This window comes from Schistocerca gregaria, chromosome 4 (genome assembly GCF_023897955.1).
Source record: "Schistocerca gregaria isolate iqSchGreg1 chromosome 4, iqSchGreg1.2, whole genome shotgun sequence".
Classification (NCBI taxonomy): Eukaryota; Metazoa; Arthropoda; class Insecta; order Orthoptera; family Acrididae; genus Schistocerca; species Schistocerca gregaria.
In genome coordinates, this window is record NC_064923.1 from 341,300,544 (window position 1) to 341,326,044 (window position 25,501).

The 25,501-nt window shown below is 42.1% G+C and overlaps 1 protein-coding gene across 1 annotated transcript in view; it reads left to right on the forward strand.

Moving 5' to 3' along the window:
• Window positions 1–24,829, forward strand: part of LOC126266663 (lachesin-like) — a 502,722-nt gene extending 477,893 nt beyond the window's left edge. Inside the window, exon 9 of the mRNA XM_049971079.1 lies at window positions 23,733–24,829. Within this exon, the coding sequence (XP_049827036.1) occupies window positions 23,733–23,818 (86 nt within the window). The 3' untranslated portion in view covers window positions 23,819–24,829. The remainder of the gene's footprint in view (window positions 1–23,732) is intronic.
• Window positions 24,830–25,501: the final 672 nt, after the last annotated feature.

The window sequence follows — 25,501 nt, forward strand, 5'->3', positions numbered from 1 at the left end:
CTTCCAACTTGTATCTGTCTGGCGCAATGAAGGAAGCACTCCGCGAGAAGCAGTACGCGGATGATATGGAGGCTATTGATGTAGCAAGACGTTGGCTCCAACATCGACCAGTAGAGTAGTAGGATGCAGGTATGCAGGCCCTTACAATAAGGTGGTATTATGTTGAAAAACAGTATTTTGTAGCCAAATAGTGGGGAATAATATGGTGTATTGCAACTCAGGATGAAAATAACCAGCTTTAAAAAAAACGGTTGCATGATTTGGACAATGAAATAAACGATAACTCTACAATAGAACCCCTCTACTGTAGCCATCTACTCTCTTTTCGACAGCATTTTTACTACGACAATGTACACTTTGAAGTCATAGCTTCCTCATTAGAGGGCAGTTCTCATGTTATGACTTCCCTGAAGATTCATCATGTAGGAAACTGTTGTACCAGGGAAGAACGTGTGGAAATTACTTCGTCATGACGTCATATGCAATAATGTCGACCTGAGTCGCAGATTCGAGTTTCTGTCGGGTAGACATCGTAATGAAAGTCTTTACTTGATAATGGCAGCCATGAAAATGAAGCCGTGACTTCAAAATGTACTCTACTGGAAAGAGAGTAGATGGGTTCTATTACTGAGTTTTTATTTATTTTATTGCCTCGTTCTTGCTACGACTAGCTACTCTGGTTACCATGAAATTACTCGTATATATTTCCACAACTGACATGATCAAGATGTTCGTCAGTAACTTTGTAATTCCACAACTGACATGATCAAGATGTTCGTCAGTAACTTTGTAATTAGATACTGAAGATTTCTTTCCCCCTGTTATACGTTTTTATCCACATTCATTAACGGTCACCATTCACTGCAACAAGTGGATTGATTTCAGTTCCTTCTCTATGCCAGGTCGAAACGCTGAACCTTCCATGGTAATAAGAAAACAGTCCAGTGTACTGAAATATACAGCACTAGACTAAAGTTATAGAGGTCCCAGGCTTAGTCCCAGGTAAGGGTGTGGATTTGTTCTTGTTCCAGTCCCTCTAGGAGGACCCCAGTTCCATTCAGCCTTTTGTTAAATCAGTACCGGTGATCTTTCCTGTGGGTGAAAAATGTACAGGGCGATAGGTTGGCCTACCAACTCCTCGTAGTGCGGTGGCGAAGGAAAATTGCACTCTACCTGCAGCTAAGCCAGTAGCATGGGCACAGTCTTCCTTCATAGACTTTTTTCTTTTTTTAATACCAACAAGTAATATATAATTGGACGGTCACATAAAATTGGAGCTTGAACGGAAAGATACACAGTATGTGTTCGATTTTACCACACGCCCATCGACCTGTAGATGTAGATATAGATTTAAATACAGATATAGATTTTTGGAAGCGTTTCACGAAAATGCAATTCATCTGTAAAGGAATTTGCATTCAATAAGCTAATGGGATCTATTCTACAGCATGGCTCATGGCTCCCGTTTATGGAGCTCTGTCAGCTAGACATGGCAACAGACATCGCGTTTAGAGACTGTAACAGGTCGGTGTAAGCTACACGACAGGGTAAAAAAAAAAATCCTTGGGAAATGTTGGAGTATTTATTTGGAATCCTTGGAAGAAAGAAGACGCAGCTATCAAGAACCCCAACAGCGCAAATTTAGAATACTTGTTATAGGAGAAGTTGTGCGGCCAATATGCTGTCACTGTGTTATATCTGGCATTGGGACCATGAGTACATTGGCTTGGGTATTACGCACCCGCAACACCAAACACCACACGCACAATTTTCTTACTCCCTTTCTCGCTACTTGCAAACTATTTTTCGTACAGAAAAATTTAATACGCCTAAATTTTGCACTGAGGAACGTTCTCTCTACAGGCCATAGTTTTCGAGTTGTTCAAGAAAAACGTACAAAAGTGGCCTTAAAGGCGTTTTCCTTGGATAACTCGAAAACGTATCGAAGAACGAAATGTAACTAAACTACATTTCATACAAAAAGGCTCTGTTCATTTTTTCTGTAGGACTAATAGATTGGGCGTAGCGAGCGACAGAATATGGAAATCTCGCATGTCGTGTTTGAAGACGTTGGGCGTTGCATAAGGCCCACAGGTACAGGCAGCTGAATGAACCTGTACACAGGTGAATCCGAACTCTTGCGAAAACCTTCCAAAGGAGGTTGGCTCACCCAAAACCAGAAAAAAATCTAATGCACATGAGCATTTTAATTCATACCTTAACAACTACGAGCACCACTTGTTTCACAGTAGCGAAGATGAAGAAGTGTTCATAGCTCTTAAGGCATGCGCTTTAGAACTCATGTCCACTAGAAGTTTTTCAGGTTTTGTTCCATACTACGCATCTCTGGAGGTGTGTCAGAAGAGTTTGGGTTCACTCTAGATGTACGATGTTAGGGGTATAAGTGCAGATATTTCTACTTATACCTGAGGACAGTGTACTGATCAACATTACATCAGTATTTACTTCATTTTCAGGCTAATAATTATAGCTATTATGGGTAGTATGTGTTTACGTTGAGTAGTACCTCGAAGTGGGAGTGAGCCGGCCGGAGTGGCCGAGCGGTTCTAGGCGCTACAGTCAGGAACCGCGCGACCGCTACGGTCGCAAGTTCGAATTCTGCCTCGGGGATGGATGTGTGTGATGTCCTTAGGTTAGTTAGGTTTAAGTAGTTCTAAGTTCTAGGGGACTGATGACCTCTGAAGTTAAGTCCCATAGTGCTCAGAGCCATTTTTTTTAAGTGGGCGTGACACAAACAAATCATTAATGTCTATTTCCCCCTGGGCAGCGGGTCAGGTATTGAAGTGTGGGAACGTGGATGAGAAATGGATAGACTATGCTGACTGGCGTAATCCATTTCGTGGCGCAGAATACATCAAGTAGTAAATCATGTAATGTTTTTCGGAAAGACTGTTAGACTCAGAGAAAAGCTAACACGCTGAAATGGGTAAGTACAATCACAATAATTGTACCTATATCCCAACACATCACATATGTATATATTTCATCTCCAGCGACGAAGAAATCGGTGACTGAAATTAAATGGGATCGACACTTGTGTAAAATATGGTATTCAGTAATCGGCAATTAATCATCAGTTATTCCTTACTCACGACAGCCGGACGGAGTGTTGCACATCTTCATTATTCTGATGCAAATATGTCAGTAGGGACGGGAAGTGAAACGTTAGGGTCCCCAACAGAGAATACTTGGAAGAGATTACATTAATTGCGGCATTAGCATCAGCTCACGCCATGGATGAACTATAGAAGCTCTACATTTTACATGAAGAGTTAACTACCAGAAAGGTTTCCTTTAAATTACATGTAGTTATTTAGTTTACAGACCTAACAGAAAAGTCGTCCACATGTTTATTAAAGAGTGACACAAACGCTGCGAACCGTTTCTGTAAATTTTCGAATGTGTATAAACAAAATTTTTTTGTCATAAAGAGGTGTTATAGCTTCCATGAACTGTGGTGCTTATCCTCTCATTTTAAAGACATGTGTTCTAGTAGTGTCCAGTTCATACGTCACCAGCTATCATAAAAGTCATTAGCGCTTAGTGTTTTCCACGTTTTAATGCTCTTTTCTTGATTATTCTTTTCAGTGTTTAGGTATATGGTCCTTCCTTCCCCATAAAAGCTTTTATTCGAAAATTAAATTTCATTTGATAGCTGTTAGTATTCAAACTAACCTTCTCGTTGTGCAACGGGAAATGATAAATCTTTGCAGTACACGTAAATGTGAAACTGAAACTCATTTCTGTTATTATTGCGTGAAGTTGTCACCATAGTTATGTGGTCGAGCTACGACAGGAGACGCTTGGCCGAAGGAACAGAAGGGAACTGTAGCAAATGGAAGTCAATTCACACATACCGTTAGTCTGAAGACTTGTTTTGTATTCTGATGTGCTGATATTACAAACACTCCTAGTGCGTCAAATGATAGACAATCTTAATTCTGTGTTTTGAAAGCTGTCAATCAAGATAAAAAGGAATAATAATAAAAGAAAACGTACCATCACAGTACGCGGCGTTAAAACATTTGGGCGAAGAATCAGGAATGGTAATGCAGAATATTACTTCTCCAAGTACGTCAATTTATTCGTTTTGCGTGTAACTGGGGAACCGAAAATGAACCGTCCACGCAGAAAGAGACTACGAAGTCTCTAAACGAATGAAAAGGAATACTTGATGATGGAAATTCCGAAGAGTACTGAAGGAAATGACACTGACTTTGTCTGAGAATACCTTGAAGGGTCGCAACAGACGACAAAAGAAATACAGAATGAGGAGGAGAATGCAAACTACAAACTGTAAAAGTGATGTTCGTAAATATACAGACCACTTTAATACGTACAACAGTATCTTGATGCGGAATGTTACTTGGTTGTTACGAATAATTTTTGAAATCAACAGAGCGTATAGTCAAGGAAAAAGCACGAAAAATAATGAAGTGAAGAGGTTGATCTGTAGAATGCAGTGGTGACGATATCAGTAATAGAAGAAGCAAATTTCGATAGTGGTTTGCTGAGCAATTACTCGGGAGAAGGTAGTAGCTATACAAATAATAATTCTCTACAAGGGATGTCGAAGACAGATTTTCTCTAACAAAATGTACAGCAAATTAGTATCATTTTTCATGCAGTTCGACAGATAAACGTATGACACATGCGCTGATTGCTGAAATACAATTCTGAAGCTATACATCAAAAATGGAAAAGATGATTCACTAGTTGCAGCAATACTGGACACTCACTACTTCGATTTCTTAATAACAGGAAGCGAATGAAGAAAAACTTCGAAATGTTCAGTACACTGTAACAGAAAGATAACAAAAAAACAAAATCACTTTTAAGATTCTAAAAAAAAAAAAACAGTCGTGACTTTATGAAGTATTCTCCTTGCGCTACCGAAGTGTTCGAAACTCCATTTGCCGTTTCCAATTTGAGGAAAATAATTTTAATGCTACGCTCTAGCAAAAGTAGTAAGCAGAGAAGTTAATAAACATTTCCAGAAGACTTCAGAAAATCGCATGGCCCGCATGTTGCCATTGTAGTTTCGAACACGGTGCAGACGTTTTGCTGGGAGACCCTTACACGTCCTCCGTACAGTCCCGGATTCTCTCCACGCAATTGCCATATTTTTGAGCCCTGCAGACATTAGTGCCCATCGATTTGTTCCGGGCGTAGCGGTGCACGCCTGGGTAGAGTCTGTAAGCAATCGCATACATTTTTCTATGAAGACGCTGACCGTCCTGTCTCACGATGGGATAAATGTATTAACAGTTACGACCATTACCTTTGAAATAATAAACAGTATACTCACTTCTCTTCATCTCTCTCGTTTTGTTTTTACTGCCCCTTATATACTGAAAATTATGTGGGCTGATATTATAGGAATTTGGGAAAATCTGGGAAGAAACGAACATGTATAAAACAGTGACAAGAGAAACGTACAGCATGAAAGGACGTGTTTTAGGGAACTAATAACTTGCGCGGCACGTAAAGAAGTCGTAGAGGGTAAAAGCTGTAGTAGAAGCTTACATCCAACAAATACCGGAGGACGTTAGCTGCAAATGCTTATTTGATATGCAGAGGGTAATATGGGAAAATAATTCGTGACATGTCACATCAAACCAGTTAGAAGGTCAAGGACAAATGCATGGGGCGTCCCCTCCCAATCCCCCCCCTCCCGAAAAAAACAGACAAGGTTAAGAGACATGTTCCTTACATCAAAACGAGAAAAAAAGTTCAGTAAATATGGGCTCTAAAATGCATACTTTCAGAGCTACGAGCGCTTGTTCATCTTCGATACTGTGCAAAAGACTTCTTCTATTGTACAACTTTCCTTTCCATATTTTGAGAACAGCTAGCACACACCAAAACCAAGATAAACGTGTCCAGTAAACATGCAGTCTCAAATACATACCTTAAGAGATATGAGCAGTTCATCTTTGCTAGTGCGAAACACATTTCTTCTACTGAACAAGTGTTCATAGCTCTTAATGTATGCATTTTAGAGCCCATGTTTACTAGAAAGCTTTTTCTTGTATTCGTTAATACTACCTCCTCCCAAGACATGGAAAACAAGAGTAAAAGAGATCTGTTTCACAGTATAGACGACGAACAAGTGCTCATAACTCTCATGGCATGCCTTCTACAGCGGTTGTTTACTAGTGATTTTCTTTCTTGTTTTGGTGTAACGAACCCGTCCCTAGAGCTTGTCGGTAGTTTTTGAGGCACTGTAAATAGCGCTCAGCACAGTCCTTGAGGCTGTTGCTTTCTGACTAAAGTCATGCGATGGCGACATGCACATATGCAGATGGCGATAGTATCGCGTACACAAGGTACACTCCTGGAAATTGAAATAAGAACACCGTGAATTCATTGTCCCAGGAAGGGGAAACTTTATTGACACATTCCTGGGGTCAGATACATCACATGATCACACTGACAGAACCACAGGCACATAGTCACAGGCAACAGAGCATGCACAATGTCGGCACTAGTACAGTGTATATCCACCTTTCACAGCAATGCTGGCTGCTATTATCCCATGGAGACGATCGTAGAGATGCTGGATGTAGTCCTGTGGAACAGCTTGCCATGCCATTTCCACCTGGCGCCTCAGTTAGACCAGCGTTCGTGCTGGACGTGCAGACCGCGTGAGACGACGCTTCATCCAGTCCCAAACATGCTGAATGGGGGACAGATCCGGAGATCTTGCTGGCCAGGGTAGTTGACTTACACCTTCTAGAGCACATTGGGTGGCACGGGATACATGCGGACGTGCATTGTCCTGTTGGAACAGCAAGTTCATGTGTCGGTCTAGGAATGGTAGAACGATGGATTCGATGACGGATTGGATGTACCGTGCACTATTCAGTGCCCCTCGACGATCACCAGAGGTGTACGGCTAGTGTAGGAGATCGCTCCCCACACCATGTTGCCGGGTGTTGGCCCTGTGTGCCTCGGTCGTATGCAGTCCTGATTGTGGCGCTCACCTGCACGGCGCCAAACACGCATACGACCATCATTGGCACCAAGGCAGAAGCGACTCTCATCGCTGAAGACGACACGTCTCCATTCGTCCCTCCATTCACGCCTGTAGCGACACCACTGGAGGCGGGCTGCACGATGTTGGGGCGTGAGCGGAAGACGGCCTTACGGTGTGCGGGACCGTAGCCCAGCTTCATGGAGACGGTTGCGAATGGTCCTCGCCGATACCCCAAGAGCAACAGTGTCCCTAATTTGCTGGGAAGTGGCGGTGCGGTCCCCTACGGCTCTGCGTAGGATCCTACGGTCTTGGCGTGCATCCGTGCGTCGCTGCGGTCCGGCCCCAGGTCGACGGGCACGTGCACCTTCCGCCGACCACTGGCGACAACATCCATGTACTGTGGAGACCTCACGCCCGACGTGTTGAGCAATTCGGCGGTACGTCCACCCGGCCTCCCGCATGCCCACTATACGCCCTCGCTCAAAGTCCGTCAACTGCACATACGGTTCACGTCCACGCTGTCGCGGCATGTTACCAGTGTTAAAGACTGCGATGGAGCTCCGTATGCCACGGCAAACTGGCTGACACTGACGGCGGCGGTGCACAAATGCTGCGCAGCTAGCGCCATTCGACGGCCAACACCGCGGTTCCTGGTGTGTCCGCTGTGCCGTGCGTGTGATCATTGCTTGTGCCCTCTCGCAGTGTCCGGAGCAAGTATGGTGGGTCTGACACACCGGTGTCAATGTGATCTTTTTTCCATTTCCAGGAGTGTATAAAGTGGCAGTGCAATGGCGGAGCTGTCATTTATACTTGGGTGATTCATTTGATATGTTTTTCGACGTAATAATGGCCGCGCTACGGGAATTCAGACTTTGAACGTTGAATGGTAGATGGAGCTATGCGCATGGGACATTCCATCTAGGAAATCGATAGAGAACTATGTATTCCGAGATCGACAATGTCAATAGTGTGCCGTAAACACAAAATTTCAGGCATTACCTCTCACCACGGACAACGTAGTTGCCGACGGCCTTCACTTAACGACCGAGAACAGCGACGTTCCCGTAGTGTTGTCAGTGCTAACACAGCATGAAACAAACGCAGATATCGACGTACGACGAACTCATCTATTAGGACAGTGTGGTGAAATACGGCGTTAATGGGCTACGGCAGCAGACGACCAATGCGGGCGCCTTTCGCTAACAACACGATATGTCTAACGTTCGTCTCTGGATCGTTACCATTCCGGTTGGGGCCTAGACGACTTGAAAACCGTAGCCTGGTCACATGAGTGCCGATTTCACGTGGTAAGAGCTGATGACAGGGTTCTAGGTTGGCACCGACCCCAGTGAGCCATGGTGCCAAGTTATCAACAAGGCACCGTGTTAGCTGTTGGTGGCTCCGTAAAGGTGTAGGCTGTGTTTACATGAAAAGGATAGGGTCCTCTGGTTCCCATGAAGCTCTCGTTGCTTATGAAAATGCCTGTGTTCGGTTACCTGGAGATCATGTCTAGCCATTCATGGACTTCGTATTCCCAAAAACAGTGTAATTTTTATAGTGACAATGTGTCATGTCACTGGCCCACAACTTAACGCGATTGAATTTTGGATTATTCTGTACAATTCGAACCAATGATTAGGGGACTCACATCGCCCGACATGAATCCCATCGAAGATTTACAGAACATAACCTAGAGGTCAGTTCGTGCAAAAAATCCTGCACGGGCAACATTTTCGCAGTTATGGATGGCTATAGAAGCAGTCCCGCTCAGTAGTTCTGCAAAGGACTTGTTGAGTTCATGTCACGTCGAACTGCTGCACTGTTAGGGCTAAAATGAGGTCCGACACGATACTAGGAGGTGTCCCATATTTTTGTCACCTCAGTGTATATACAGGGTGATTTTTTCCACCATGTAGAAACGATAGGGATTGAACGATGAGAGGATACGGAACCAAAACGATCTAATGTGAGGAAATGTACGGATTCTACGCTAAGGAGCATTTATTCAATCATACTTCGTTACAGAGACAGTGGTTTAATACGCGCTGTTCCACGCAGCCACGGTTACAGTACGCAGTATTCAATATCTGCAAAAGTGTTTCGCCGTTTGTCTGAGACAGTGTTATTTCAGGAAGCAGGAAATGATGAACGACGTACCTGAATTGTTCAAAAACCAGACTTGGAGAAAAAGTGATTAACACAGTGGAAGGCGACTGCCCTGTCAGTACCAGGCAGTTCAAATGGTTCAAATGGCTCTGAGCACTATGGGACTTAACTACTGTGGTCATCAGTCCCCTAGAACTTAGAACTACTTAAACCTAACTAACCTAAGGACATCACACAAATCCATGCCCGAGGCAGGATTCGAACCTGCGACCATAGAAGTCGCGCGGTTCCCGACTGCGCGCCTAGAACCGCTAGACCATTGCGTCCGGCTACCAGGCAGTTGGCCAGCCAAATGAGGATAAGCCAGACGACCGTGTGGAACATTCTCAATGACAATTGTTACTACCCTTATCACTTACAGCGTATGCAGGGCTTACTAGCGACATACTTTCCACAATGGGAGCAGTTTTGTCATTGATTTCTTCACCAGGCAACCACGATTGCTGGATTTGTGTCACCCATCACAGATGAGGCCACCTTTACGTGCAGATTGGTATCTTCAGCTTTCATAACCGTCATCCGTGGTATATTATGCAGGACCTCCATGGTATGGTGACAGACAATCATCAGCATCGGTGCAGCTGGAATGCGTGGGCCGCGATAACTGGCGACCGTACTTACAATCAATCTTCCTCTCACATCACCTAACAGGCCGGAACTACCGGATTTCCTTGCGGGTGACTTTCCCTCACCTGCTGGGAAAAGTGCCATTGATGATTCGGAGGGTTATGTGGCTGCTACATGATGATACTCCAGCTCACTTCGCCGTTAACGACTGAACACATCTCAGTGGTGTCTTCCCTGGTTAATGGATCGGACGAGGAGGTTCAGTTGCATGGCCTGGTCGTTTACCGGATCGCAACCTGTGCGATTTCTGATTACGGGGCCATCTCAAAAGTATAGTGTACGCAGAGCCAATTCCAGGTGTGGAGGCACTGCCTTTGACAATGTTTGGTTGCAAAATGGCCGATGTGAACGTGTGAGACAGAACATACTACGGCGCTTACACGCACGGGTTGAGGCACAAAAAATTCAAATGGCTTTGAGCACTATGGTACTTAACATCTCAGGTCATCAGTCCCCTAGAACTTAGAACTACTTAAACCTAACTAACCTAAGGACATCACACACATCCATGATCTAGGCAGGATTCGATCCTGCGACCGTAGCTGTCGCACAGTTCCAGACCGAAGCGCCTAGATCCGCTCGGTCACAGCCGCCAGCATTGAGGCACATGGAAACCATTTTCAACACATACTATGACTGTGGCTACATGGTACAGAGCGTATTAAACCACAGTCTCTGTAACAATGTATGCACATAGTGAAGTTAACAGAGTTAAGAAAGCTGGATCATCGATCACGTAGGCGAGAAACAATTTCTGAAGGGCCGGGTGGAGTATCCTGATGAAAATAAAATGGTATCTAGCGTGGAAAAATTCCTTTCCGGAAATAAGTTCATTCGACCTTTTTTCCGTATCCTCCTATCGATCAATCCCTAGAGTTCGTACACGGTGAAAAAAATCGCCCTGCATACTGCGGGGAGAAATTCAACACCCTCAGGGACTGTGTTCAGCGGCACCTGCGTAACATATGTGCATTCGAGCGGTTGTGATGTTAGAGATTCTTCTTTCATGGTCCTCGTAAATCAGATGGCTTCAGGAGGCTTGTCTGTTAACGTGCAGTTTAGACCCGGCAGGCACCAACTATGCTGTGTTAAAAGAAGAACAGTGATTGCAATTTTAATTCTGGAGTGCAACCATGCGCCACAGACGAGTACGTACTACCTGCTGAACAGCTCCAGCCATTTGAGCGAGATCGCATTGTAGGCCTGCAGGAAGCTATACAGAGGTGTTGACGGATTGCTGCACACGTTGGGAAGAATCTCTCTGTGGCTCTGGACGTCTGCATAGTCCAGATCCATGTCGAGATCGGTGCATTGCGTGTGATAGCAGCGGTGGCCAACCGAACATCATCCAGCGACGAAATCCGTGCCCATGTTGTATTGGCCGTTTCATCAGAGACCATTGGGAGCCACCTGCTTGCAGCAGAATTAAAACCACATCGATCCCTGGGCAGGCTGCCACTGACAGCACAACAACGAGAAGTATGGCTACTCCGGTGTCGTGAAAGAGCTGACTGAGGGGTAGAATTGCGCTGTGTTGTCTTCGGTAACAAGTGCAGGTTCTGTCTTATACGAATGATGGACGTGATCGGATGTGGTGTATATTTGGTGGGCTGCCTATTTCAAAGTGAATTCGCCCACAACACACAGGTCCCATCGCAGGCTTCATGGTACTGGGAGCCTCCAGTCATAAATCGCCGTCACATTCGGTGCAAGGTAAAGCAACCAGTGCACACTACCTTTTCAAAGGCTGTTTTCTCCATCCTACTGCCATTCCTTCGACAGGCAGGTGATGTGCTTCTCCGGCAGGACTATGAACATCTACATATTTCTGCTTCGACGAAACGTGTTCTTCGTATTGTGCAACAAAGGCCCTGGCCTGTAAGATCACCAGATCTCTCAGCAACTGAATACATACGGGACACCATCAAAAGTGAATTTACTCGTTTTGCAGGGGCTTCTAGAACCATTGCAGAAGTGCAACAAAAGGCTTAAATCGCTTTGGACAAAATGCCACTCTACATCTCTATTATAGCTTGTATGAGAGAATACACGTCGGCGCCGGCCAGGATGGCCGAGCAGTTCTAAGCGCTACAGTCTGGAACCGTGCGGCCGCTAGGTTCGAATCCTGTCTCGGGCATGGATGTGTGTGATGTCCTTAGGTTAGTTAGATTTAAGTAGTTCTAAGTTCTAGGGGACTGATGACCTCAGCAGTTAAGTCCCGTAGTGCTCAGAGCCATGCACGTCAGCGCTGCCGCCATTAGGGAGGAGGGGTGGGGGAAAGGAAGGGGTATACAACGTGTGTTGATTGGACTGTTTGGACGTGCTTTACTTGACACGTATGTTTGATTTGGTCTGGACTTGTTATCATTTAGTCCTGCAATGTTAACTATCTGTCACCTCACTTGTCAATAAAATTACCTTGTCCTTGAAGGTGCGGCACCTTTCTCTCCTGGAAATAAGTTCAACTGACCATAAAATAACTCAGACTGATAGACTAGGAGGCTACATTATCCTGCGTATTAATGCAAGAGTCTATTTCGACATTGGATTGTGACCTTTCTTTTTTTTAGTACCACGAGGAGTCATGTTTCATTTCTGCCAGACGTTGTGTACTAGGAAAAAGGGCCCAGTGGAACACAAGCAATATGATTCGACTAAAATATAGCTTCAACTAACGTGAACAATATAGAAGAGAATCTGCGATAAATCTCTTTAATGAGGCCATCAATCACACGACGTGACAGCAGCGAGTGCGTTACATAAGACGGGAGAAGCCTCCTAAAGGTCGCATGCAAAGACTCAGTGACGGCAGGCCAGACTGAAGAACGCTGGATCATCGATCACATAGGCGAGAAACAATTTCTGAAGGGCCGGGTGGAGTAACCTGAAAAAAATAAAAAAAGTGGACAGAATATATTCATAGTTATATGCTGTATTTAGCACACTAGTGGCTACAATAAATTTTGGAAATACCATAAGTGCGTGCGTTGAAAAAATTCACTTGGTGGTAAGACTCTGGACTCGTTTCCGGAAGACGGAACTTTCTATTCCCCGTTATTCTATCGTACTTTTGTAAGTATGGCCGCTGAAGGTTTCTTTTTTTCTGAAATCATCTACGGAGACGTGAAATCGCGCTATTTGCGATATTCCACTCCTATCTCAAATCGCCTTTTATGGTGCTGACAGTCTAGTGACGTATCAATCAAATTCATTGGCTATGTCATCTTGATTTTCTCCGACGTTTACCCACGCGAACGAATTCACGACTATTATAACAAACGCCTCTCGCGTCTCCCAATATTTTGTCTTCTGACTGGTTTGATGCAGCCCGCCACGAAATCGTCTCCTGTGCCAACCTCTTCATCTCCAAGTAGCACTTCCACCCTACGCCCTCAATTATGTGCTGGATGTATTCCGATCTCTTTCTTCCTTTCTTTTATCCTGTACAGCTGCCTCTTGTACCATATAAGTCATTCCCCGATGTCTTAATAGACGTCCTACATCGCTACCTTCTTATTATCAGTGTTTTCCATATAATCGCCAGTTCTACGAAAACCCTCCTCAAACCTTACCTTACCATTAGAACTAATTTTCAACATTCTTCTGTAGTACAATCACATCTCAGATACTTCCATTCTCTTCTGAACCGATTTTCCCATAGTCCATGTTTTACTACTGTTAAACGCTGTGTTCCAAACGTACACTCTCACAAGTTCCTTCTTCAGATTGAGGACTATGTTTAATACTACTAGACTTGTCTTCGGCAGGAATTTCCTTATTGGCAGTTCTAGTCTCCGTTTTATATTCTCTTTGTTTCTTCCGTCATGGGTTATTTTGCTGTCTTGGCAGCAAATTAATCTACTTCATGATCACCAATACTGATGTCAAGTTTATTCCTGTTCGCACTTCTACTACTTCGCATTACTTTCGCTTATCTTCGGTTTACTCCCAGTCCATATTCTGTAACCATTAGATGGTTAATTCTGTTCAACAGCTCCTCTAATCGTTCTTCTCTTTTACTGAAGACAGCAATGTCATCAGCTAATCCTGTCATTGATATTCTTCCACATTGAATCTGAATTCCTCTCATAAGCCTGATTTTTATTTCGACCATTGCTTCTTCGATGTATAGTCTCCACTCCTTCCGATCTGATCACGTAAGGGTAGAAAAGAGGTGGAAAGAGACTGTATCGACGGTAATTTAGAGATATATACCACATAAATGGTGTTACATTTCTCCAATGGTACACAAAACGGGTCAGATCTCTGTTGCAGACGCAACGGAAAAAGCATGCCAAATTTAAAAGAGCGCAAAATCCCCAAGATTGGTAAAGTTTTGCGGAAGTTCGAAATATAGCGCGTGCTTCAGTCAGAGATGCTTTTAATAATTTCCAAAACGAGACTATGTCTCTGAATCTGGCAGTAAACCAAAAGAAATTCTGTTCATACATAAAGCACACCAGTAGCAAGATGCAATCAATACCTTCACTGCACGATGACAACGGTGAAGTCATTGATGACAGTGGCAATAAAGCAGAGTTATTAAACATGGTTTTCCGAAACTCCTTCTCCAAAGAAGAAGACATAAATACACCTGAATTCAAATCAAGAACAACTGCCAAGATGAGAAACATAGAAGTAGATATCCTCGGTGTCGCAAAGCAGCTTAAATCACTTAACCAAGGCAAGGCCTCTGGTCCAGATTGTATGCCAGTCAGGTTCCTCTCAGAGTATGCTGATAAAATAGCTCCGTATTTAGCAATTATATATAACCACTCATACCCAGAAAGATGTGCACCTAAATACCGGGAAAATTGCTCAAGTCACACCAATACCCAAAAAGGGAAATAGGAATTACAGTCCCATATCACTAACGTCGATTTGCAGTAGGGTTTTGGAACATATACTGTATTCGAGCATTATGAAGTACCTCGAAGAAAACGATTTATTGAAACATAGTCAGGACGTATTCAGGAAACATCGTTCCTGCGAAACACAATTAACTCTCTGTACTCGTGAAGTAATGGGCGCTATCGACAGCGGATGTCAAATTGATTCCATATCTTTAGATTTCCAGAAGGCTTTCTACACCGTTCCTCACAAGCATCTTCTAACAAAGCTGTGTGCCTATGGAATATTGGCTCTGTTCTGTGACTGGATTCGTGATTTCGTGTCAAAAAGGTCACAGTTCGTAGTAACAGACGGAAAGTCATCAAGTAAAATAGAAGTATTATCCGGCGTTCCCCAAGGAAGTGTCAGAGGCCCTCTATTGTTCCTGATCTAGATTAACGCCATAGGAGACAATATGAGTAGACCTCTTAGATTATTTGCAGATGATGCTGTCATTTACCGTCTTGTTAAGTCATCAGATGACCAGAGTGAATTGTGAAATGATTTAGATACGATATCTGTGTGGTGCGAAAAGTGGCAATTGACCCTGAATAAAGAAAAGTGTGAAGTTATTCACATGGGTACTAGAAGTAATCCGCTAAATTTCGATTAAGCGATAAGTTACACAAATCTAAAGGCTGTAAGTTCAACTAAATAGTTAGCGATTAGAATTACAAATAACCTAAACTGGAACGACCACATAAATAATTTTGTGGGTAGAGAAAAATCAAAGACTGCGATTCATTGGCAGAACACAACTAAAGAGACATCTTACACCACGCTTGTCCGCCCTATTCTGGAGTATTGTTGTGCTGTGTGGGATCCGCATCAGCTGGGACTGACGAATGATGTTGAAAAGTTTCAAAGAAGGGATGCTCGTTTTGTTTTATCGCGAAATAGCAGAGGTAGTGTCATAGACATGATACGTGAATTGGAGTGACAATCATTAAAACAATTGCGTATTTCGTTGCGACGGGAATTCTCATGAAGTTTCAGTCACTTTCTGTTGGCACCCACCTACATAGGGAGAAATGATCATCAGGATAAAATAAATCGGGGCTCGTACAGAAAAATTTAAATGCTAGTGTTTCTCGTGCACCGTTCTAGAGTGGAACGGTAAAGAGACAGGATGAAGGTGGTTCATGAACCCTCTGCCTGGCACTTAATAGTGTATAGCAGAGTAATCACGTAGATGTATAGATTGAACGGATTTGGCTAAAGACAACACATTTGTCTTACGACCTTCTTAATCCTAGCACTTTGTTCTTTATCTTCCAGTATTATTATTCCACCTTGGTTCTTGTACATACTGTATATGACCCGTTTTTCCCTATAGCTTACCCATACTCTTCTCAGAATTTCAAACATCCTGCACCATTTGACACTGTCAACTGTTTTTTTTAAGGGTGACTGATCCTATGAACTAGTCGTGATTTTTCTGGTGTTGCTTCCATTATCAACCGCTACGTCTAAATCACCTAGTACCTAAGAGTAATAAAAGTAGAACTTAGGGAAAAGTCTTACATTGGTTCAGTTACTATGTGAAAATTCATTTATTTGAAACGATTAAGTTGGTGTTCCATAAAAGACAGGTGACTGTAAAGCGTCTTTCTGGTAACGAAAAGACTGTAGAAGTCGGTTGTGAGGTATCGATTAGTGGTACGAAAGTTACCGACATGAAAACTGAGGCCACCGTAGTTATAAGAAAAAAAATTTTATCCTTATTTTGTAGCTTCCACGCATTTTTAATTAATTTCATAAAAAATCGAAAACTTAAAAAAGGACGAAGGTTTGGCTAGAGAGCAGCCGCTTGTACTAGAAATTGTGGGCTATTTTCTGCTGTCCAGATTGAATGAATCTATGATGTGTTAGGAAAATGAACGCGAAAGCAGTTGCTCACCGGCAAGTAGAGAAGGTCACAGTTGGAATAGAGCGCACGTGCTTACTGAGCTCGACCCATGTATAGAGCGGTAGCGGGGACGTGACATTTTCCACTGCTTTCGTCTCCCCTTTGTCAGAGTGGGGCTACATAGAGCATCCCTTACCCTTTGTAACTGCCAAATTCCCTTCTGTTTCTTATTTTTGATTTAATAGGGTGTCAGTGTCTTGAGCTAGCGGAGGTAATACGCAGCAACGGAAGAAATAACTTGTTTCTCGTAACGGTCATGACGGAATAAGGAGAAATAGATGGCAGTATTTCGAGACAAATGGTGCCCTTGTTCTTCCAAGGGGTGTTCTGGCTGAGGTACTGAGCAGTGTGGGCCTCTCCTCGTGGAATATTCAGAAAAAGCCTGCAGAAAGCTAAACACGCCATGTTGGCTCTTTGTTTCCTCGGCCGACTCTGACACCTGGTATATTGAAACTTATGCTAAATAAATGCCTGACGTTCTTCTACTTAACACACTAAAATGGTTTCATCCAGTGGGATGGCAGTTTAAAATTATAACATTCGCCGTCCTTCAATCACGTTCTATACTAAATATCTTAAAAGCTTGGTTAAAATATAAGAACCCTCCTTATCCATTAAAAAGGTTTCCTCCACGAGGATAATAACTGAAAATTATAATAGGCCTCAGACTTTATTTAACTTACTTGCGAGTTAAACACATTACAATTTTGATTAAAGAGAATAATAAGTCATTACATATAATTCATCGAAAATCCCATCGTCACTTGCAAGAATTCCACTGACAACTGATAAAATTCTTGTTGTTTAACTGATAAACCACCAGTTCCACGGTCTGAAGCCGCATCATAAGGTGCGACAGCCTTAGCTCATAGGTAAACCCATCGTTCCTTGTCAAGGCATATTATTCAGTGAATATTGTCAGAAATTCATTGCCGAACAGACAATATTCAGTAAATAATACACACACATGTAAAAAAGGTTTGCATCACCTATTTTCTGAGAGTTCCGGAAACTATAAACAAAATAGGAATAGAGATCAACATCATTTCCGTCTTTTTATTGCTCATGAAAGCCACACTCTACATGTTGTACCACCATACAGCGAGACCTTTGGAGGTGGTGGTCCAGATTGTTGTACACACCCTCTACTATCAGTAGCACGTCCTCTTGCGTTGATGTACGCCTGTATTCGTCGTGGAATACTGTCCACAAGTTCATCGGTCCAGATTGGCCCACTCCTCAATGGCAGTTCGACGTGATTCCTCAGAATGGTTGGTAGGTCACGTCGTCCATAAACAACCCTTTTCAACCTATTCCAGGCTCATTAGACAGGGTTCTTGTCTGGAGAGCACGCTGGCCACTCCAGTCGAGCGATGTCGTTACCCTGAAGGAAGTCATTCACAGGATATGCAGGATGGTGACACGAATTGTCGTTCATGAAGACGAATGCCTCGCCAATATGCTGCCGATATGGTTGCAATATCGGTCGGAGGATGGCATACATGTATCGTAAACCGTTACGGCGCCTTCCTTGACCACCAGCGGCGTACGTCGGCCCCACAAATGCTACAAAACAGCAGGGAACTTCCACCTTATAGCGCTCGCTAGACAGTGTCTCTAAGGCGTTTAGCCTTACCTGGTTGCGTCCAAACACGCCTCCGACAATTGTCTGGTTGAAGGCGTATGCGACACTCATCGGTGAAGAGAACGTGATGCCAATCCAGAGCGGTCCATTCGGCATGTTGTTGGGAACATACGTACCACACTGCAAGGTGTCGTGTTTGCAAGATTGACCTCGCCATGGACGTCGAGAGTTAAGTTGCGTATCATGCAGCCTATTCAGCAAAGTTTGAGTCGTAACACGACGTCCTGTGGCTGCAGAATAGCATTATTCAACATGCTGGCGTTTCTGTCAGGATTACTCCGAGCCACAATCCATAGGTAGCGGCCATCCACTGCAATAGTAGCCCTTGGGTGGCCTGAGCGACGCATGTCATCGACAGTATCTGTCTGTCTGTATCTGCTCCATGTCCGAACAACATCGCTTTGGTTAACTCCGAGACGCCTGGACACTTCCCTTGTTGAGAGCCCTTCCTGGCACAAAGTAACAATGCGGACGCGATCGACCCGCGGTATTGACTGTCTAGGCATGGCTGTACTACAGACAACACGAGCTGTGTACTTCCTTCTTGGTGGAATGATTGGAACTGATCGGCTGTCAGATACCTTCTGTCTAATAGGCGCTGCTCATGCATGGTTGTTTACATCTCTGGGCGGGTTTAGTGACATCTTTGAACAGTCAAAGGGACAATATCGACAGTCAACGTCTATCTTCTGGAGTTCTGGAAACCCGGGTGATGGAAAACGTTTTTTGATGTGATATATTTTGACTAGGAGTGACTGGTACCCCTATGACTTTTTACAGTTGTTGCACCTGATGATGCGGCTTTAGGTATTGTTTATCAATAAAAGTTTAATTTTTCCTGTTTTCAGCTGAATTTTTATTAACATACTTTATGATCAAAAACTGAAATTCAAAGTACAATTCTTCCATAATATTTATTTTATATTTAACTGTGAACCGGTTTCTTGACCATAATAGGACAATTAAAAATTGGTCAGACAGTCTACATAGCGTCGAAGACAGCCTCTAACTGTATAAAGATTTTTTTAAAAGATCTGTGACTATTTTACAACTATATATTCGAAGAACACAAATTGCAGAGCCTCAGTTTTAGATGAGTACAAACTAAGAAATATTCTGTAATTATGAACATTTTAAACTCTTAACATGTATGAGTATTAATCCCTAACCCATTCACAGACTAATGTAAATAATTTGTACTACATAAGCTATAATTTTATTGATTCAGGTTTGTCAACTATACACAAACTTAAAATCTGTCATTAAGTATGTTGCTAATTACATTGAAATAGACACAAAGAAGGTATTGCGAAACAAACCTTACCACACAAATTTGCATCTTTCGTATATACGGTCGTAAAATGGTCTCATCATTTTGGAAATAACAATTTTTGCACACATAGCAATTTTTTCTGATGTTGTGTGGACAGTTAGTATAGTCTTAATTTGTCTGATGAAAGCCTAGAATGTACAAAGGTGGTTCAGAATTAAATATGAAATGAAAATTGTTGAACAATAATACCATGTATTCCAGTTTCTAATGTGAGATAAAAGTTAGTGATTCTGGTCTGGCACATACACACGTTGTTGCTGGCACGTTAAGCAAACTCACACTGCCGTACCGTGCATATCACGAGTTAGTTAGCTAGTTAGTTATTTCGTTTCATGTTCCATGGATGATTTGGCACGGTAAATAGCAATTGTGTGGAAGGAGTCATATTACATTCACATCGCAAATCAATTTGTACACATCGTTACATTCTGAACGTTAGTCTTGTTTTCCTTTTTTTTTTTTTTTAAAAAAAAAAAGGGTATCCAGATGTAAGTTAAAGATTCCTACCCACCACCATTTACACATTACAATAATGAAATTCTACGACAGAATAGGTTCTGACAAGGAGAAACTTTCTCATGTTATTTACAAAATTTACTTTGCTGTCTGTCAGACATTTTATATCGCTGGGTAAGTGGTCAAAAATGTTTGTTGCAGCATTGTGCACCACATTTTTGTGCTACAGAGAACTCTGATGTGGATTAATGACTGTCATTTGTCCTTCTGGTATTGTAACTATGTACATAATTGTTTATTTTGGCCTGTAGTGGATTTTTTACAACAAATTTCATGAGGACTGAATATACTGTGAACAAGTAGTCAGAACGCCCAACTCCATAAACAGATTTCTACAAGATGATCGTTGGTGAGCACGGCATAGTATTGTTACAACACCTTTTTGCGCAATGAAGACTTTCTTTATTAAACATGAGTTTCCCCACAACTTTGCTCCATATGTGGTACTTAATGAAAGTACGCAAACTATGTCAACTGACTGATTTGCCTCTTCCCAAATTTTCTAACTGAAAATGTGGCTGACATAAGTCATTTTGTGCTTTTTGCATTTTAAATTCTCGTCAATACGGCCAGTTAAGAATTCCGAAGTTTCCTACCTATTTGTTATCTCCTCGCCATGTGTTTCTCATTGATGTAGTACCCCTAGATGCGCACTCCTGAATATCTTTCGACTTTTTTAAAATTGAGGTTGCCGCTATTCAGAGAAAAAGAGAAAACCAGTTAAAGATACTTTTAAGAATTTTGTTTACATCTCTGTACGTGATCTTGGACTGATAACAACGCTAGTGTCTTCTGCAAAAAGAACTAATTCTCCTTGTTGTATGTTATAAGGAAGATCGTTCATGTACAGAGTCAAAAAGGACCTTACAATTTTGGAGTGATATAGAAGTTTATTGAGATAACTTACAGAATCGGTAGATGTTTTATTTTGTAGTAAACAACCTCAAGTTTCACATAGAACTGTCAAGTGTTATTTTGGTTCGATGAAACTACCATTTGTGATGCGGCAGACATCCAATCGGTAAAGCAATTTCTTCCCACACTTGCCGCAGAAAATCTGCCATAACTTGAGCAACGTCAGCATATATTCGATTTTTCAGGTCGGCTAAATTGTTTGGTACGGACGGGCATACACACTTTAATGAACCCGCAGAGGAAAAAATCTAGTGGTATCAAGTCTGGGGAACGAGGTGACCAATCCACCGACCTGGGAAGCGATTATCTAGGACACCTTGAACTTCCTTATGGAAATGAGGTGGTGCAGCATCGCATCTCGGTAATCTTGATCGGTCTGTGAAATTAGTAAGTTATCAAGAATATCTAGATACACAATCCCAGTGACAGTTTTCTCTATGTAGAAGAAAGGGAAGTACATTTTCAGTTTGCTAGCGGCACAAAACACATTAACTTCGGGGCTGTCATGAACATTTTCCAGGATGGCTTGTCAATATTCGCTGCCCATATTTTGCACTTGTGGGTGTTCCCAATGCCACTGATAGGTGTTCACTATGCCACTGATATGAAATGTTGACTCATCGCTGAAGATTACTGTGTTCAGGAATGTCTCCTCGTTTTCTATCTGATCCAACATTTTTCGCACCGATTTCTCCACGAGCAACAGTATCTGCATCACTAACGTCCTGTGCTAATGTGAATCTGTATTGTTTCAAGTGTAAACGTCTACGTAGTACTCGCGAAACAGTCTTTTGTGGAATGCCAGTCTCGCGAGACGTATGTCGCGTTGATTTTTGTGGACTGCAAACTAAGCTCTCCCTAACTTGTTCGACATAATCGTAAGCACGCGGATGACCTTGTGATTACTCGTGTCGAAGTGAATAAGTCGTCTGAACAAAGTTCTTAGGCCAAGAGTAAATTGTAGGCCTGCCTGGGGATTCAGCAGTATATTTGCTGCGAAATTTACGCCGAACAGTTGTTGCAGAGTTCTTGTCATGAAACTAAAACACACAGCGAGAATGGAATACTTCTAGATAAGCTCAAGTGATGTGGTGTGAATGGGACAGTGCTCAAATGGTTAAAATTATATCTAACTGGAAGTGTGCAGAAAGTTGAAATAAGCAGTTCACATAATATGCAAAAAAATGGTGATTTCTCAAACTGGGGAAGAATCAAGAATGGGGTACCGCAAGGTTTGGTCTTGGGTCCTCTGCTGTTAATATGTTATATGTTAATGATTTGCCATTCTATATTCACGAAGATGCAAAGCTGGTATTTTTTGCCGATGATACAAGTATAGCTATCACACCCAGCAGACAAGAATGAACTGGTGAAATTGTAAACGATGTTTTTCAGAAAATCATTAAGTGGTTCTCTGCAAATGGGCTCTCATCAAACTTTGACAAAATACAGTAAGTACAGTTCCATACAGTAAATTGACACCATTAATAAATATAGACTTCGTTCAGAAATCGGTAGCAAAGGTACAATATTCAAAATTTCTAGGTGTATGCATTGATAATGGGTTGAATTGGAAAAAAAAAACACACTGAGGATTTGCTGAAACCTTTGAGTTCAGCTACTTATGCCATTAGCGTCATTGCCAATTTTGGCGATATACATCTCAGTAAATTAGCTTACCACGCCTACTTTCATTCTCTGCTTTCGTATGGCATCATATTCTGAGGTAACTCATCATTGAGTAAGAGAGTGTTCATTGCACAAAAGCGTGTAATCAGAATAATTGCTGGAGCTCATCCAAGATCATCCTGCAGACTCTTATTTAACGAGATGGATATCTTCACTGTAGTCTCCCAATATATGTATTCACTTATGAAATTTGTTATTAACAATCCGAACGAATTCACAAGTAATAGCAGTGTACATGGCCACAGCACTAGGAGAAAGGATGATCTTCACTACTCAAGGTTAAATCTAACTTTAGCTTAGAAGGGGCTAAATTATGCTGCCACAAAAGTCTTTGGTCACTTAACTAATAGCATCAAAAGTCTGACAGATAGCCATATAGCATTTAAAAGGAAATTAAAAGTATCTTAATGGCAACTCCTTCTAATCATTAGATGAATTTCTGGATATAGTTAGTGAGTAACTTCCCCAACCCCCACCAAAAAAAAATTAAAAATATTAAGTGTCATGTAATATTTTGTGTAATGTAATATATTGTATAGACAACTTTTATTAAGCTGACACGTCCCACATCATTATGAAGTGTCGTATTCATGATCTATGGAACAAGTACTAATCTAATCTAATCTACTGCGCACCAGTGAAAGTAGCCGTTTTTAACTGTGCTTTCCTCTGGCGCTCCTGGTGGCGGAATGAGGTACTGATGCACTACGTGAATCAACCCTGATTTTTTTTTCTATGTCGTTCCCAAGTTGTAAAGCTCTTTTTCACTCACTCCGTAAATGAGGTGAACGGTGAACCTAAGCTTGAGCTTTGGGCAATCCCTGGTCAGAATATACTGTCCCAGGAATATAATGATTGAATTACTAAGTTCAGCTATCTGCATTTTTTTATATTGTCCCATCGCAATTCTGTTAGCACAGTCTCAACATAAGGCTATGCTACTTGTTGAAAGCCCCTTAAATTATACATACGAGTATACATATGCCCTTACACATTACAGTTAAGGTCTGGGGTATCATGAAAACACTGTGTTGTGTTACAGACTCAAGCAACGACGGAGGGGCACCAGCGGTGTCTCTGCTTCCGGGGCACGCCGTTCTGCTTCTGATGCTGATGGTTTCCTGCTAGGACTGGGAGGTACCCCGCATCTGGAGGTGGTCGTCATAAGCTGACTGCAGAAGCGGTTTCACACTACCGCAGGAAGAAGAGCAGCGACAGGAAGAAACCACGTTCACACGCTAAATACGACGATGAAGAAGTCGTATCCGTAACGATCAGTGGGGAAACTTCAGTTTCCCTAGGTGGACGAAAATGCTGGAGCGTAGGTGCGACGGATAGGCAGAGTGTTGACTTGTGGGTATTGTGACGAAAGTGAAGTGTTACCTGAAGCTTTTTAGATGACAGGAGTAAATTTTTATATTTATCAGACACTTCGCTGAACTCCCCAATCACAGTTGTGAGTGTTTCTCAGGACTGTCGTTTGCATCAATTGCATATTTTTTCAGTATTCGCCCAAGATTGAATGAAATTCTACGTACATCCATAAAAGTCTACTGTAAATGGTTGGCAGGAAGAAAAAAGAATTGGTGGCGGTGCAGTATTACATGGCATGCAATAAACTGTATTTTTATGTTTCATGGATTACGGAATGTCTTGTAGCAAGTCGTTGACAGAACGGTACGAAAGACACTTTAAGAAAAAAAGAGCCGTACATTAAGTACATCAGAAGTTTTGGCAAAATCATATCTACAGTTATGTGCAACGAAAGCCTCAGGCGCCTGTAGGTTATTCTTTTAAGACTTAATTTGTAAAGCCTTTCATGTTTAGAGAGAATAGAAATCTCCTCCTCGACAAGCATATAGCACTGTACCTTCACCTCATTACATTATGCAGCATCAAAGGAAGTTGTAGGTAAAACCTTAAGACTCTTATTAGTTTCTATGTTACAAATTCAAATTAAGGAAATTATTTTTTGCCAAAAACCTGTAAGACAATTATTTCGTTATGTCAAACTGTCTGTCGTGCTAGTGCCACAACCGGAATATTTTTTGTGAGATGTATGTTTTGTCCGATACACGTAGCTATAGATGTGCAAACCACGTACAGTTTCTAATAAAAGTTTCATAAAGCATTTTATTACATTTTGTGTTCTCTAAGCATGCGTCAGTGAATTTGTACTTTCATTTCGTTTTATTTGTAAACACAGCATATAAGATTACTGTAATCTTATTTGAGTGGATCGACATTTTCTTTCCTCCTCCAGTGCATGATTTGACAGGTGCTTATAATAGTCTCATATAATCGGAACGACGCTATCGAGGCTACAAGTCAGTTACAACACAATCTTTATAAGTATACGTTATTATGATGAGCTTGTGATAAGAACTCCCTTTGTCACTACAGAATCGGTCGGAAACCTACAGCAGCTTAAACCATTCTTACGAAAACACACTTATGATAATACATCTAAAACATCCGCATACAAGCGACTGACTTTACGGAACACTGTTTATTGACTGCTCCATCCCGACTGTACACAATCGTACCTTATTGTTGAATGACTTTACAACTGCCCATTAAGCATGTTTAATGAGTGGCGTAGGACGAGTTAGAAAAGATCAAAATATAAAATTACGTCTCCAGTAATAGATAAAGACAGAAAAAGTGTGTAAGAAACATGTTCTTTACTTAGAACAGAATGAGAGCTCAAAATTAGATACCTCAATCTTCAAAAAAGGATGGTTAGTATGATCGTAATTTAAGTGCACGTGCCTTTTAGAGATCTTAAATTTTGTCTATTTCCAAAATAAA